This window comes from Perognathus longimembris, chromosome 5 (assembly GCF_023159225.1).
Source record: "Perognathus longimembris pacificus isolate PPM17 chromosome 5, ASM2315922v1, whole genome shotgun sequence".
Classification (NCBI taxonomy): domain Eukaryota; kingdom Metazoa; phylum Chordata; class Mammalia; order Rodentia; family Heteromyidae; genus Perognathus; species Perognathus longimembris.
This window is the reverse complement of record NC_063165.1, coordinates 77576000-77589569: the sequence shown is the minus strand read 5'-3', so window position 1 is coordinate 77589569 and position 13570 is coordinate 77576000. Positions and strand designations below refer to the sequence as shown.

The 13570-nt window shown below is 45.0% G+C and overlaps 1 protein-coding gene across 1 annotated transcript; it reads left to right on the top strand.

Annotated features, from left to right (window-relative positions):
- The first annotated feature begins 4404 nt into the window (after positions 1 to 4404).
- Positions 4405 to 9815, top strand: LOC125351131. Its single transcript, XM_048345851.1, is given in 1 exon segment — positions 4405 to 9815. A coding segment is annotated over 1 exon segment (5235 nt). The 5' UTR covers positions 4405 to 4580.
- Positions 9816 to 13570: the final 3755 nt, after the last annotated feature.

Sequence of the window (13570 nt, the reverse complement as noted above, 5' to 3'; positions counted from 1 at the left end):
CAGGCATGAACCACCTGCACCCAGCTCATCTCTCCTTTCTAAAATTTTTTCAAGACTTCAAAAGGTTGTAAAAGGAGGTTACAATGTAATGTGCCCATGGGAGTGTCCAGAGCTTGCTTTCGAGACTTCTCTCTTCCATTGCCTCCTTTAGCCCATTGATTTCCTCTCCCAGACCCCTGTCACACTTTTCTTCATCACATGTGTGCTGCCAGAGTTCTGACTGTATTTGTTCCTTATTCCCTTTTTTATTCATCAATCCCTGCCCCACACACCCTCTCCTTACAATCTTTCAGCTTCTCGTTTTTATTTTTATTAAAATGTCTGTTAGGTTTTTTTTGTTGTTGTTGAAAATATACTCCACAGAAGTATATTCATATATTCTCTACTTTAAGTTGGGCCTAAAAGCATATGCCTCTAAGTGCGAGAAGAAAAAATGTGTGCCTTTTGTCTTTCTGAGCCTGGCCCTATTCATCATTTTCACATTAAAATCCAAATCAGATATTAGTGTTCCAGGCTCAAAACTATCAATCATTTCCCTTTGTGGCTATGGGAAAGCCTGTTTCATTTTTGTGCTAAGTATTGTCTCTTGCTCCATTGCCAGACTCCTCGTGTTTCATGCTCAAAGACATCAACGTCTATGAAGTTTCTTCATAGAAAATTCCTTCTCTCTCCTCCAGCGTTGTGTGGCTTGAGATCTAGTCCTTTCACTAATCATTTGCTCATTCATTTATTATTAATTTGCTCACTCATTCATCAGTTAATTGTTGAACTAGTTCAGTACCAGGTGTAGACTTGGGGATAAATGGGCACAAGAAATTAACGATTTCTCTACTTCAGGGGCCTGGGTCTGTCTCCATCTGTGAGTACTAAGGGGCTTGCTCCTCCGTGCCATTTCCTGTGGGTAGAAATGTCTACGTTTCATCTTATAATGCATTCCAGCTGCGCTTCTATATACTCCTATCAGTTTATCCACTGTAGGAATAATGTTGTGTTTACTTTTCTTTTGTATGCTTTAGACATTTTATATAATCTTAAAAACACTTTAATAATGATTATGCCTCCTGGAATTGAATATCAGTAATAATTATTCGATTTCTATTTCCACATGACATCAAACAAATGTATCCTTAAGAAAATGTTATTTTCCTTCCTTGTTTTATAAAAGTTTGATTAGAACTAGGGAAGGAAAAGGGAATATCAAAATCGAGAAGCAAAGGATAAAAAGACAAACAATTCCACAAGCAATACTTACAAAACCATTTGGTGTAAACCAACTGTACAACTCATGTGGGGAAAAGGGAAAGAGGGAGGGGGGGAATGAGGGAGGAGGTAACAAGTTGAACAAGAAATGTACTCACTACCTTACATATGAAACTGTAACCCCTCTGTACTTCATTTTGACAATAAAGGGAGAAAAAACAATAATATGGATTTACTAAGGAAATGAATACCTATTTACTTTTGCTTTTTGCACTTAGAAAATGATTTTCTTGATGGACCTGGATCTCATTTACTATATTAAGCACATACAGTGAGTGAATTGTTTGGTGAGCCTTGTTTTTCACCCTTGCAACTCAAGAAAGACACAAGTGCAGATGAGCACTATTAAATATCTTTACAGTCCTCTACATGACCATTCTTTTGAAGGAATATAATTCCACTTTTCAAAGTACTTAACATTAGGTGTTTAATGAATTGTAGCATGTTCCAATAGTTAGTGGAAACTAGGGAAGGTAAAAAATCTGCCTCCATGTGACAGAATTTTCAGTAAAACTACATACATGTTGTTATCAAGAAAAAAACTCACTTTGCTAGTTTGGTGAAATTGAAGGTTCTGTGTCAACTTTCTCCAGAAAAATGGAAATAAGTTCTTTGTCTTTTGAGTTGGTCCCTGTATGTATCTATCTGTCATCTGTTATGTATAAGTATATGTAGTTAAGTATCTATCATTTAATTCATCACCTCTCTGTTTATCTATCTATGATAGATGCTAGATAGATAAATGCATTCCACCATCTATTTATTGTTATATCTATCATCTATCTATCTACCTGCCTACCTACCTGCCTAACTACCTACCTCAGTGATAAAGGACACATTGTTAAGTTATTTTCTATTTACCCTTATGCTGTATGGCCTGTCTGTTTTAAAGAAAAATAAGTGGTTACATTGCCTTAGGTCTTCCATGTCACAAACAAGAATTGGACAGAAAAATGGGAAGGGCTTCTGAAATCTCCAAATGTTCCATCAAGAACGAATCCAAAGGCAAATTTAGTTTGGACTGCAGTTGGAATCCCTGACATATTTGCTTCAAGCTTAATGTTCTAGAAAAGTTCCATGTGGAACTTGGAGTTTATTTGCTTGTGGAATTGGCCTCAAACGAGGACAAATGCTAACATGGCGATGACCTGCATGTGCTCTCAGGAGTAAAGGGGCGTGAAGACAGGAAGTGAAATTGTGGGACGAGGGCTCTGCAAGGAATATGTATGTTTGCTCCACCTGGCCACATGACCTTCATTTCCATACATTTGTGGAGAAGATTCAAGCCAGCAATTGAGGGAACCTGTGTAGTGGAGGAATTGTCTGTATTCCTGTGGGTTTCAGGTGAAAAATACCATGCCAGTGTAGAAGAATGGCAAGTAGACCCGACAATATTTGAACAGTTGAAACAAACAGCAATATGTTTGGCGCAATACATGTGGCATTCTGGCCTGGGTGCCTTGGTTTCCCTCATTCATAGAGTTAGCATTTATCTGATAGGCATGCTAATGAAGAAAGGAAATGGTAGACTATGGATGAATTATCCAAGAGTTGTTGATTCTTTTTATTTATTTATTTATTTATTTTATTTTTCCAGTCCTGGGCCTGGGCACTGTCCCTGGCTTCTTTTGCTCAAGGCTAGCACTCTGCCATTTGAGCCATAGTGCCACTTCTGGCTGTTCTCTATATATGTGGTGATGGAGAATCAAACCCAGGACTTCATGTATACAAGGCAAGCTCTCTACACTAGGCCATATTCCCAGCCCTATCCAAGAGTTCTTGAAGACAACTAATATTGGTATGGTACACAAGGGTATAACATAAACATTAATGTTAATTTTACTTTGATTGTCCCACTTGCAGATAGATTCTATTGTCAGATTAACTCATAGACTAATGCATGGTTTAAATAGATTGCAATATGAGCTGTATGATTCAGAGTCATGTACCAATCTTGTTTGTTGTGTTCAAATTGTATTATTCTTGCTATTACAACCTATATGAAAAACTGCCCCACACTGAGAATTAGAAAAACAAACAAAACCTCTTTACTTTCTATACAATCCTTGAAAAAGAAACACAGAAACTGTTTTGGAGACAAATGGAGAAATGTTGAAGGAAAGTCGACATCTTAAAGCCATTTAACAACAACAAAAAAGGCTTCTCTTCTGAAACATAAAAATGTGGTGTTCCTTTAGAAATTTCTAAACTACAAAACTTTTTGGGACAACTTAATGAGGAGTGTTGTCCTTTTCTAGTATACAAATGTTTGATTCTTACTGTGACCTTACTTCTTATATAAGACGTGAAAGACCCCTACCCAGATCCCAGATTGATAAAAGTCGGTAAGGCCAGGCAGAAAGCAAAGGGCAAGAAAGCGTGAGTCAACACCAACACCTGGTCGGGGTTCTGGGAATTTAAGACCATAAAAATAGCCAGTTCCAGGAACCGAAACTAGGCGGTTTCAAGATTGTGCCAAACAGATAAGTTCAAAATAAGTTTTTCGAGAACCAAGGGTTGCAAAAACAGGAAAACGAAAAGTCATTCAGGCTCACCAACGTGGACCAATCAGAGTCATGTAACCCTGTTCCTTGCCTTATTTGGACTGACCAATCCCTATCCCTGTAACCTTGCTGTCAGCTTCTGTAAGCCCGCTTCCGCGATTTTCCCCCATAAAAACCCCTAGGCATCGAGCTCTGGCGCGCCACCTCCCTGCGAGGACTTGGACGCCCGGGTACCCGTAACTCGCAATAAACCTCTTGCTGTTGCAGCCCTCGTGTGTCTCGTTGATCTCTGGGGGTCTCCTCAGATAGAAAGACAGCCCACCGCTTGGGGGTCTTTCATCTGGGGGCTCGTCCGGGATCGGAGACCCCCACCCAGGGACCACCGACCCACCGACGGGAGGTAAGCTGGCCAGCGATCGCACTTGTCTGTGTCTTTGTTTTGGTGTTCTGCGCTTGCGTTTGTTTTGTTTTTGTACTAGTTAGCTAACTAGATTTGTATTGGGCGGTTCCGTGGAGGAGTTGACGAACTCATACTCCCGACCGCAGCCCTGGGAGACGTCCCAGTGGTCTTTGGAGGCCACCCTGGCCCATTTGTCCTCCGTAGCCTGGAAAAGAGTCAGTCCCTTTGGGGCTGCCCCGGTGACAGAGGGCTACGTGATTTGTGAAGGAGACGAGAGATCCGGACTCTCACGAACACAGTCTCCATTTGAACTTTTCCTTTCGGTTTTCAACCGAAGCCGCGCTGCGAAAATCTGTTTCACTTTTGTCTCCGTAGTTTTTGTGTTGTCTGTCCTAGGACTCTGTGTTTTTGAAATAATGGGTCAATCTGTTACCACCCCCTTAAGTTTGACTTTACAGCATTGGTCAGAGGTTCGGAAGATCGCCAGTAATCTCTCTCTCGAGGTCCACAAGCGACCTTGGATCACGTATTGCTCCTCAGAGTGGCCCACCTTTGACTTAAGTTGGCCCAGAGATGGGTCCTTTAATTCAATTCTTATTTTACAGGTCAAGGCACGGATCATGGTTCCCGGCCCACGCGGGCACCCAGACCAAGTTCCCTATATTCTTACTTGGGAAGCCTTAATGTCTGACCCCCCTCCATGGGTTAGGCCCTTTGTTTTATTTCCCCCAACACACCCTCTTACACCCTCCGCTCCCCCTTCCCATTCATCCCTTTTCCCCGCCGTCACCAAGTCTCCCTTAACCGCAGAAGACCCTAAGGCAAAAGCCCCCAAGGTCCTGCCCCCGGGGGACGACCTCCTCCTGGACCTGATGACTGAGGACTCTCGGTTACCTCAGCCCCCACCATACCCGGCGGAAACTGGCTCTAGGGAGGACGTGCAGCGGCCCGATCCTTCCCCTATTGCCACTAGAACTAGGGTAAGAAGGGACGGTAATTTACCCCCTGCGGATTCCACTACCCAGGCTTTTCCCTTAAGAGCGGGGGCTACCGGACAACTTCAGTATTGGCCTTTTTCCGCCTCAGACTTGTATAACTGGAAGAACAACAATCCTCCTTTCTCAAAAGACCCCGCCATGCTAACTGCCTTGATTGAGTCCATACTTGTTACCCATCAGCCTACCTGGGATGATTGTCAGCAACTGCTACAGGTTCTCCTGACTACTGAAGAGAGGCAGAGAGTCCTCCTGGAAGCTCGGAAAAATGTTCGCGGGGCAGATGGGCGGCCGACACAGCTGCCAAATGAGATTAATGCTGCTTTTCCCTTAGAGAGACCAGACTGGGATTTCACCACTGTGGAAGGTAGGAACCACCTAATCCTTTATCGCCAGTTGCTTATGGCGGGTCTCCATGGGGCAGCTAGGCGCCCCACAAATTTGGCTCAGGTGAAACAGGTTATTCAGAAATCTGAGGAAACTCCTTCTGCCTTCTTAGAGAGACTAAAGGAGGCTTATCGAATATACACTCCCTATGATCCTGAGGACCCAGGACAGGCAACTAACGTTTCCATGTCTTTCATTTGGCAATCTGCTCCGGATATTAGAAAGAAATTAGAAAGACTGGAAAACTTAAGGGAAAGTTCTCTACAGGATCTACTCAAGGAGGCGGAAAAGATATTTAATAAAAGAGAGACAGTGGAGGAGAGAGATGAGAGGCTAAAAAGAGAGGCAGAGGAACGTGATCGAAGAAAGAGTAGGGACCTTAGTAAACTCATGGCCACCTTAGTGACAGGAAAGAGACAGGATAGACAGGAGGGAGAACGAAGGGGACCCCCCCGAGTGGAGAAAGACCAATGTGCCTATTGCAAAGAAAGAGGGCACTGGGCAAAAGACTGCCCGAAGAACCCCCGGGGTCCTCGGCCTCGACCTAAAACATCTCTCTTGACCCTGGACGATTAGGGAAGTCGGGGTCAGGAGCCCCCCCCTGAACCCAGGATAACTCTAGATGTAGGGGGGCAACCGGTCACCTTCCTAGTTGATACAGGAGCCCAACATTCCGTCCTGAACCGTGACCCAGGACCTCTCAGCGACAAGTCGGCATGGGTCCAGGGAGCCACCGGAGGACGGCGATATCGATGGACTACTGATCGAAGAGTCCACTTGGCTACCGGTAAGGTGACTCATTCTTTTCTTCATGTTCCTGACTGTCCATACCCCCTATTGGGAAGAGATTTGCTCCAGAAATTGAGAGCCCAAATCCATTTTGAGGAGTCTGGGGTGCGTGTAGTTGGCCCCAAAGATCAACCTCTGCAGGTGTTAACTTTGAGTCTGGAAGAAGAATACAGACTGTATGAAAATAATAAAAGAAAAGAACTCCCCCTTAATCTAGAATGGCTAAATGATTTCCCTCAAGCATGGGCAGAAACAGGAGGCATGGGATTGGCCAGACGACAAGCTCCACTGGTTATAGCTTTAAGAGCAAATACTACACCTGTCTCGATTAAACAATACCCAATGTCACAGGAAGCAAGAATAGGAATTAAACCTCACATAAAAAGGCTTCTGGACCAGGGGATTTTAAAACCTTGCCAATCCCCATGGAACACCCCCCTGCTCCCCGTCAAAAAGCCTGGGACAGGAGACTATAGACCGGTCCAAGACTTACGAGAAGTTAACAAGCGGGTAGAAGATATACATCCCACGGTGCCCAACCCGTACAACCTGTTAAGCGGACTGTCACCAGCCTATTGCTGGTATACAGTTTTGGACTTGAAGGATGCCTTCTTTTGCCTAAGGCTCCACCCAGACAGCCAGCCTATTTTTGCCTTCGAATGGAAAGATCCTGAATTGGGAATTTCAGGGCAATTGACCTGGACTAGACTCCCCCAGGGGTTTAAAAATAGCCCTACCCTGTTTGATGAGGCCCTACATCGAGACCTGGCAGATTTTCGGGTCCAGCATCCCGCCTTGATGCTACTCCAGTATGTCGATGATTTGTTACTAGCCGCGACATCTGAACGGGAATGTAGGGAAGGAACCAGAGACTTACTACATGCCCTCGGGACCCTAGGGTATCGAGCCTCCGCTAAAAAGGCCCAGATTTGCCAACAACAGGTGACATACCTGGGCTATTTAATTAAAAAGGGAGAAAGGTGGCTGACGGATGCAAGAAAAGAGACAGTCATGAACATACCCGAGCCCCAAAACTCCCGGCAGCTAAGGGAATTTTTGGGAACCGCCGGGTTTTGCAGGCTGTGGATACCAGGCTTTGCCGAAATGGCCAGCCCCCTGTACCCCCTCACCAAACAGGGTACCATGTTTGCCTGGGGAGAAGAACAACAGAAGGCCTTCCAGAACATTAAAAAGGCTCTCCTAACAGCCCCAGCCCTAGGACTCCCAGACTTGACTAAGCCCTTCGATTTGTATGTAGCAGAGAGCAAAGGACATGCGAAGGGAGTATTAACTCAAAAATTGGGGCCTTGGAGGCGGCCGGTGGCCTACCTCTCCAAGAAATTGGACCCAGTGGCCTCAGGATGGCCACCCTGTCTCAGGATGGTGGCTGCCATTGCCGTCCTGGTTAAGGACGCCAGCAAGTTGACTTTCGGGCAATCCCTGACCATTCTGGCCCCGCACGCAGTGGAGGCACTAATTAGGCAGCCGCCAGACCGCTGGCTGTCCAATGCCCGAATGACTCATTATCAAACTATGCTCCTGGACACAGATCGGGTCCGATTTGGGCCCGTCATGACCATCAATCCCGCCACACTACTTCCCTCGGCGGATGAGGAAGTAGTTCCCCATGATTGCCTTGAGATTTTAGCAGAAGTGCACGGGACCCGCTCCGACCTGACTGACCAACCACTCCAGGGCGCTGACTTTACTTGGTATACTGATGGGAGCAGCCTGGTGCTGAATGGGGAACGGAAGGCGGGAGCAGCCGTAACCACCGAGACTGAGGTAATCTGGGCAGAGACCCTTCCGCCAGGGACCTCAGCACAAAGGGCAGAGCTGATTGCCCTCACCCAGGCACTCAAAATGGCAAGCGGGAAAAGACTCAATGTATATACAGATAGCCGGTATGCCTTTGCCACTGCCCACATTCACGGGGAAATATATAGTCGACGAGGGCTTTTGACTTCTGAAGGAAAGGAAGTTAAGAACAAAAGAGAAATTTTGGCCCTGTTGCACGCATTATTCTTACCCCGTAAGCTCAGCATCATGCACTGCCCGGGACACCAAAAGGGAGACAGTCCTATTGCCCGGGGCAACAGGATGGCTGACGAGACAGCTCGAAGGGCAGCTGTGATCTCGGTCCCTCCATACCCCGTCTCCAACAAAGAGGCGCGGGCGCAGTGGCTCGAATGGCAGAGTGCTAACATTGAACCCGAAGGCCAGACAAAGCCTATAGCAATGTGCCTTCAGTCTAATGCAGGTCAGAAAGGAGCAGACTTAGGACCATTTGTATACCCTAAAAAAGATGAAGAGCTCCTAACAAACCTAGGGGCCCAAAAAGACGACAAAAGAAAAATATGGATCCTTGACAATAAGACTGTATTGCCCAGGAATTTCGCCCAGCAAGTGATCGAACAAGTACACCAGCTAACACACTTAAGCCCCAGAAAGATAAAAGCCCTCCTTGATCGAGACGAAAGATTTGTTTATTTTTTGGGCAAGGAAGACATCTTGCAAAGAATATATGACAGGTGCCGTGCATGTGCCATGGTAAATGCTGGGAAGACAAAATCGGGATTAGGAAATGTCCGAATGAGAGGGCATCGCCCTGGAGTCCATTGGGAAGTTGACTTTACTGAAATCAAACCTGGGCTTTACGGATATCAGTATTTGCTGGTGTTTGTCGATACTTTTTCCGGTTGGGTGGAAGCCTTCCCCACAAAGCAAGAAACTGCCAAAGTAGTCAGCAAGAAACTACTGGAAGAAATTTTTCCCAGGTATGGCATGCCTAAATTTCTGGGGTCGGACAATGGGCCAGCCTTCGTCTCCCAGGTAAACCAGCAGGTGGCCATGTTACTGGGGATTAATTGGAAGTTACATTGTTCATACAGACCCCAAAGTTCAGGGCAGGTAGAGAGAATGAATAGAACCATTAAGGAGACTTTAACTAAATTAACGCTTGCAGCTGGCTCAAAGGACTGGGTACTCCTACTCCCTCTTGCCCTTTACCGGGCTCGAAATACCCCTGGACCCCACGGACTTACCCCCTTTGAGATTCTCTACGGGGCACCCCCTCCCTGTGTTAGTTTTTATAGTTCTGATGTCTCCACTTTTGCTAACAGCCAAAATCTTCAAGCCCACTTGCAGGCCTTACAGACCGTCCAGAGAGAGGTCTGGGAGCCACTCGCTGCCGCCTACAAGGAACAGCTGGAGAGACCTGTAGTGCCACATCAGTTCCAGATCGGAGACTCGGTGTGGGTCCGGCGACATCAGACCAAGAACTTGGAACCTCGCTGGAAAGGCCCCTATACCGTACTCTTGACCACTCCAACCGCCTTAAAGGTAGACGGCATAGCTGCTTGGATTCACGCGTCTCACGTCAAACCTGCTTCTGCTGAAGAAACGGTCCCGGAATGGCGAGTCCAACGCACTCAAAACCCACTAAAGATAAGACTGGTCAAGGGGGGGCCTTCCTCATAGTCCTCTTTGGAATCATCCCTTTAGGAGGGGCAAGCCCCTACCAAGTCCTTAATGTGACTTGGACTTTAATTAATCTTGACTCAGGAAAGGAGTATGCTCTGGCTCAAGGAAAACATGCCTTAAATACCTGGTTTCCCCGGTTAACCTTTGACATGTGTGAGGTAGCAGGAGAGGAATGGAAAAGGAAATGGCTGCCCCAATGCGGAGAAAAAGGAGATGTTTGGTATACATGCCCCGAGGAAGGGCGGGGAGAGGAATGTGGAGGGGCAGGGGATTTCTTCTGCGCCTCCTGGGACTGTGTAACCTCCATGCCCTTGCCCTTGTGGGCAGGGTGGAAATCAAAGAAAAGGGATCTGGTTAGATTCTTTAAAGGAAGCAGGTCAAACTCCCAAGTTCAAGTAAGTTTCACCCCAGAGGGTGAAAAGGCTTCCGGGTGGGAGAAGGGAAAAACATGGGGCCTCCGAGTATATAACCCACACAAACCTGATCCTGGAGTACTACTGACTCTCCAGCAACGAGCCCGGCCACTAATGCCACTAATCCCACACTCAGTAGGCCCGAACCGTGTTTTGGTAGAGCAAAAACCCCCTTCTGGACTAATCCCTTCCCCCAGGGCAACCCCGTACTCTCCCCTAGCTGCACTTGCAAATCCAACTCCCCCTGTCCCAGGAACAGGGGATAGAATAATAAATCTGGTTACGAGTTCCTTTTCAGTCCTTAATGCCACTTATCCTAGTAGGACCCAAGAATGCTGGTTATGCTTGGCCCCACAGCCTCCTTTCTACGAGGGAGTAGCCGTAATAGGCGAATACACTGCCTATACCATCCCTCCGCCTCAATGTACTAATCTCCCCCAGCGTGGATTAACTTTGGCTGAAATATCAGGAGAAGGACTCTGCATAGGAAAGATTCCTCCAATTTATCAGAGCCTCTGCAATGACTCTCGCTCACCCGAGGCAGGAAACTACTACCTAGTGCCCCCAAATGGAACTCACTGGGCTTGTAACTCTGGATTGACTCCCTGCGTTTATGCTAACATTTTTAACGCAACTTCAGATTTCTGTGTTACCATTGAACTTTGGCCCAAAATTACATACCATAGCCCCGAATATGTATATAGTCACTTTGAAGGTCAAAACCGCTTTAGGAGAGAGCCTATTTCCATAACTCTAGCCCTAATATTAGGGGGACTCACAGTTGGAGGCATTACTGCCGGGATAGCCACTGGCTCCACTGCCTTAATAGCTACTGGTCAGTTCCACCAACTCCAAGCGGCAATGAACACTGACATTAAGGCCCTGGAGGAATCTGTGACTGCTCTGGAAAAATCTTTGACATCCCTGTCTGAGGTAGTGTTGCAAAATCGAAGAGGCTTAGATATACTGTTCCTAAAAGAGGGAGGATTGTGCGCGGCCCTTAAGGAAGAATGCTGTTTTTACGCAGACCACACAGGATTAGTGAGAGATAGTATGGCAAAACTTAGAGAAAGACTAAAGCAAAGACAGCAGCTCTTTGAATCCGGTCAAGGTTGGTTTGAAGGATGGTTTAATAAGTCCCCTTGGCTTACTACCCTGCTTTCTACCCTAATGGGGCCCCTTATGATTATTTTGCTTATATTGCTTTTTGGCCCTTGCATCCTTAACAGGCTTGTACAATTTATAAAAGATAGGACGTCTATCACCCACGCCTTGGTTCTCACTCAACAATACCATCAGTTAAGACAACGAGAAGAGGAATAAAGGATTTTATTCAGTTCATAGAAAAAGGGGGGGATGAAAGACCCCTACCCAGATCCCAGATTGATAAAAGTCGGTAAGGCCAGGCAGAAAGCAAAGGGCAAGAAAGCGTGAGTCAACACCAACACCTGGTCGGGGTTCTGGGAATTTAAGACCATAAAAATAGCCAGTTCCAGGAACCGAAACTAGGCGGTTTCAAGATTGTGCCAAACAGATAAGTTCAAAATAAGTTTTTCGAGAACCAAGGGTTGCAAAAACAGGAAAACGAAAAGTCATTCAGGCTCACCAACGTGGACCAATCAGAGTCATGTAACCCTGTTCCTTGCCTTATTTGGACTGACCAATCCCTATCCCTGTAACCTTGCTGTCAGCTTCTGTAAGCCCGCTTCCGCGATTTTCCCCCATAAAAACCCCTAGGCATCGAGCTCTGGCGCGCCACCTCCCTGCGAGGACTTGGACGCCCGGGTACCCGTAACTCGCAATAAACCTCTTGCTGTTGCAGCCCTCGTGTGTCTCGTTGATCTCTGGGGGTCTCCTCAGATAGAAAGACAGCCCACCGCTTGGGGGTCTTTCAGACGAACTACAGGAATTAAAATATTTCTTGTACCTTTAACCATTGATAACAATTTTAAAACCAACATTAAATATACATGCTTTATCTACAGGCTTTACTCCATCCTTACAAAGTGTAAACACAAATACAATTTCATGAAATTGACTCTGTATACACAGGAAATGATTTCTGGGAAATTTGGATTCATGAGCTTTATGATTTATTTTTATTTTTTATTTTTTGGCCAGTCCTGGGCCTTGGACTCCGGGCCTGAGCACCATCCCGGGCTTCTTCCCGCTCAAGGCTAGCACTCTGCCACCTGAGCCACAGCGCCCCTTCTGGCCATTTTCCATATATGTGGTGCTGGGGAATCGAACCAAGAGCTTCATGTGTAGGAGGCAAGCGCTCTTGCCACTAGGCCATATTCCCAGCCCCAGCTTTATGATTTTTTTGTGATTAGAAAATAATATGGTTAGAAAAATTAGGCACACATGATTCATATTCCACCAGACTTCTCACTTGGCAATTTCTCTGCATTTGTGTGTATTCAAATATGAGGTAGATGTGTATCTCATTACAGCTAGTAATTCATCTTTAAAAAGAGAAGAGGAACTCTGTTGCTACTTGGTTTTGTCTGTAACTGTGGTTACTCAGGAGACCATCATTTCAGGATTGTGACAGCCAACAAATCAGGAGGAAAAAGCCCAGTAGACTCAACTTTCACAACAGCCAGCACAAAGCCAACTTGAAGGCCTGCCTCAAATAGCATAGCAGCAATTGAGCAGGCAAAAGGCCTTCTAGTTCAAACCACAGTACTAGAAATAAAATAAAATAAATAATATTTGTTTTAAATAGGAATTGCAGAAAAAAGGAGTTGAGGAAAATTGAACTATCATGCTCCTCGTAAGATGATGCAAGTATAATTACTCCTTTCTTCTTAAAGACTGAATTGTTGTGATTATTAATTAAGAATCAATGGTTATAACATTGCTCAAAAGCATGCAAAACATATCAGTATGTAAATTAAAATATGTACTTTTGCTAGGTAACCTGTGTTCAAAAATTGTTTTAGTAAGAGATGGATTATTATCTTTAATAATTTGCAGAAATTTAAATGTCTCAGGTTTATAAAGACAATTTGAAAATAATATATTCTATGTAAGATTATGAATATTTTTATTGGCTGCATTAAGATTTGAATTCATGGCTTAGTGCTTGTTGGACAGACACTACAACTTGAGCTACATCTCAAGATCAAAAATATGAATAGAGTTAACAAAGTTATTATCTTTGTTAGAATAAATTAATAGGACATACAACCCCCAAATATATATATATATATATATATATATATAAAATAGTGTAAAGGTGATGTACACAGGGGTTACAATTATATAAGTAAGGTATGGAATACATTATGTATATAGTTTTGATATACAATATTTTATTAGTGTATACTTCTTGTA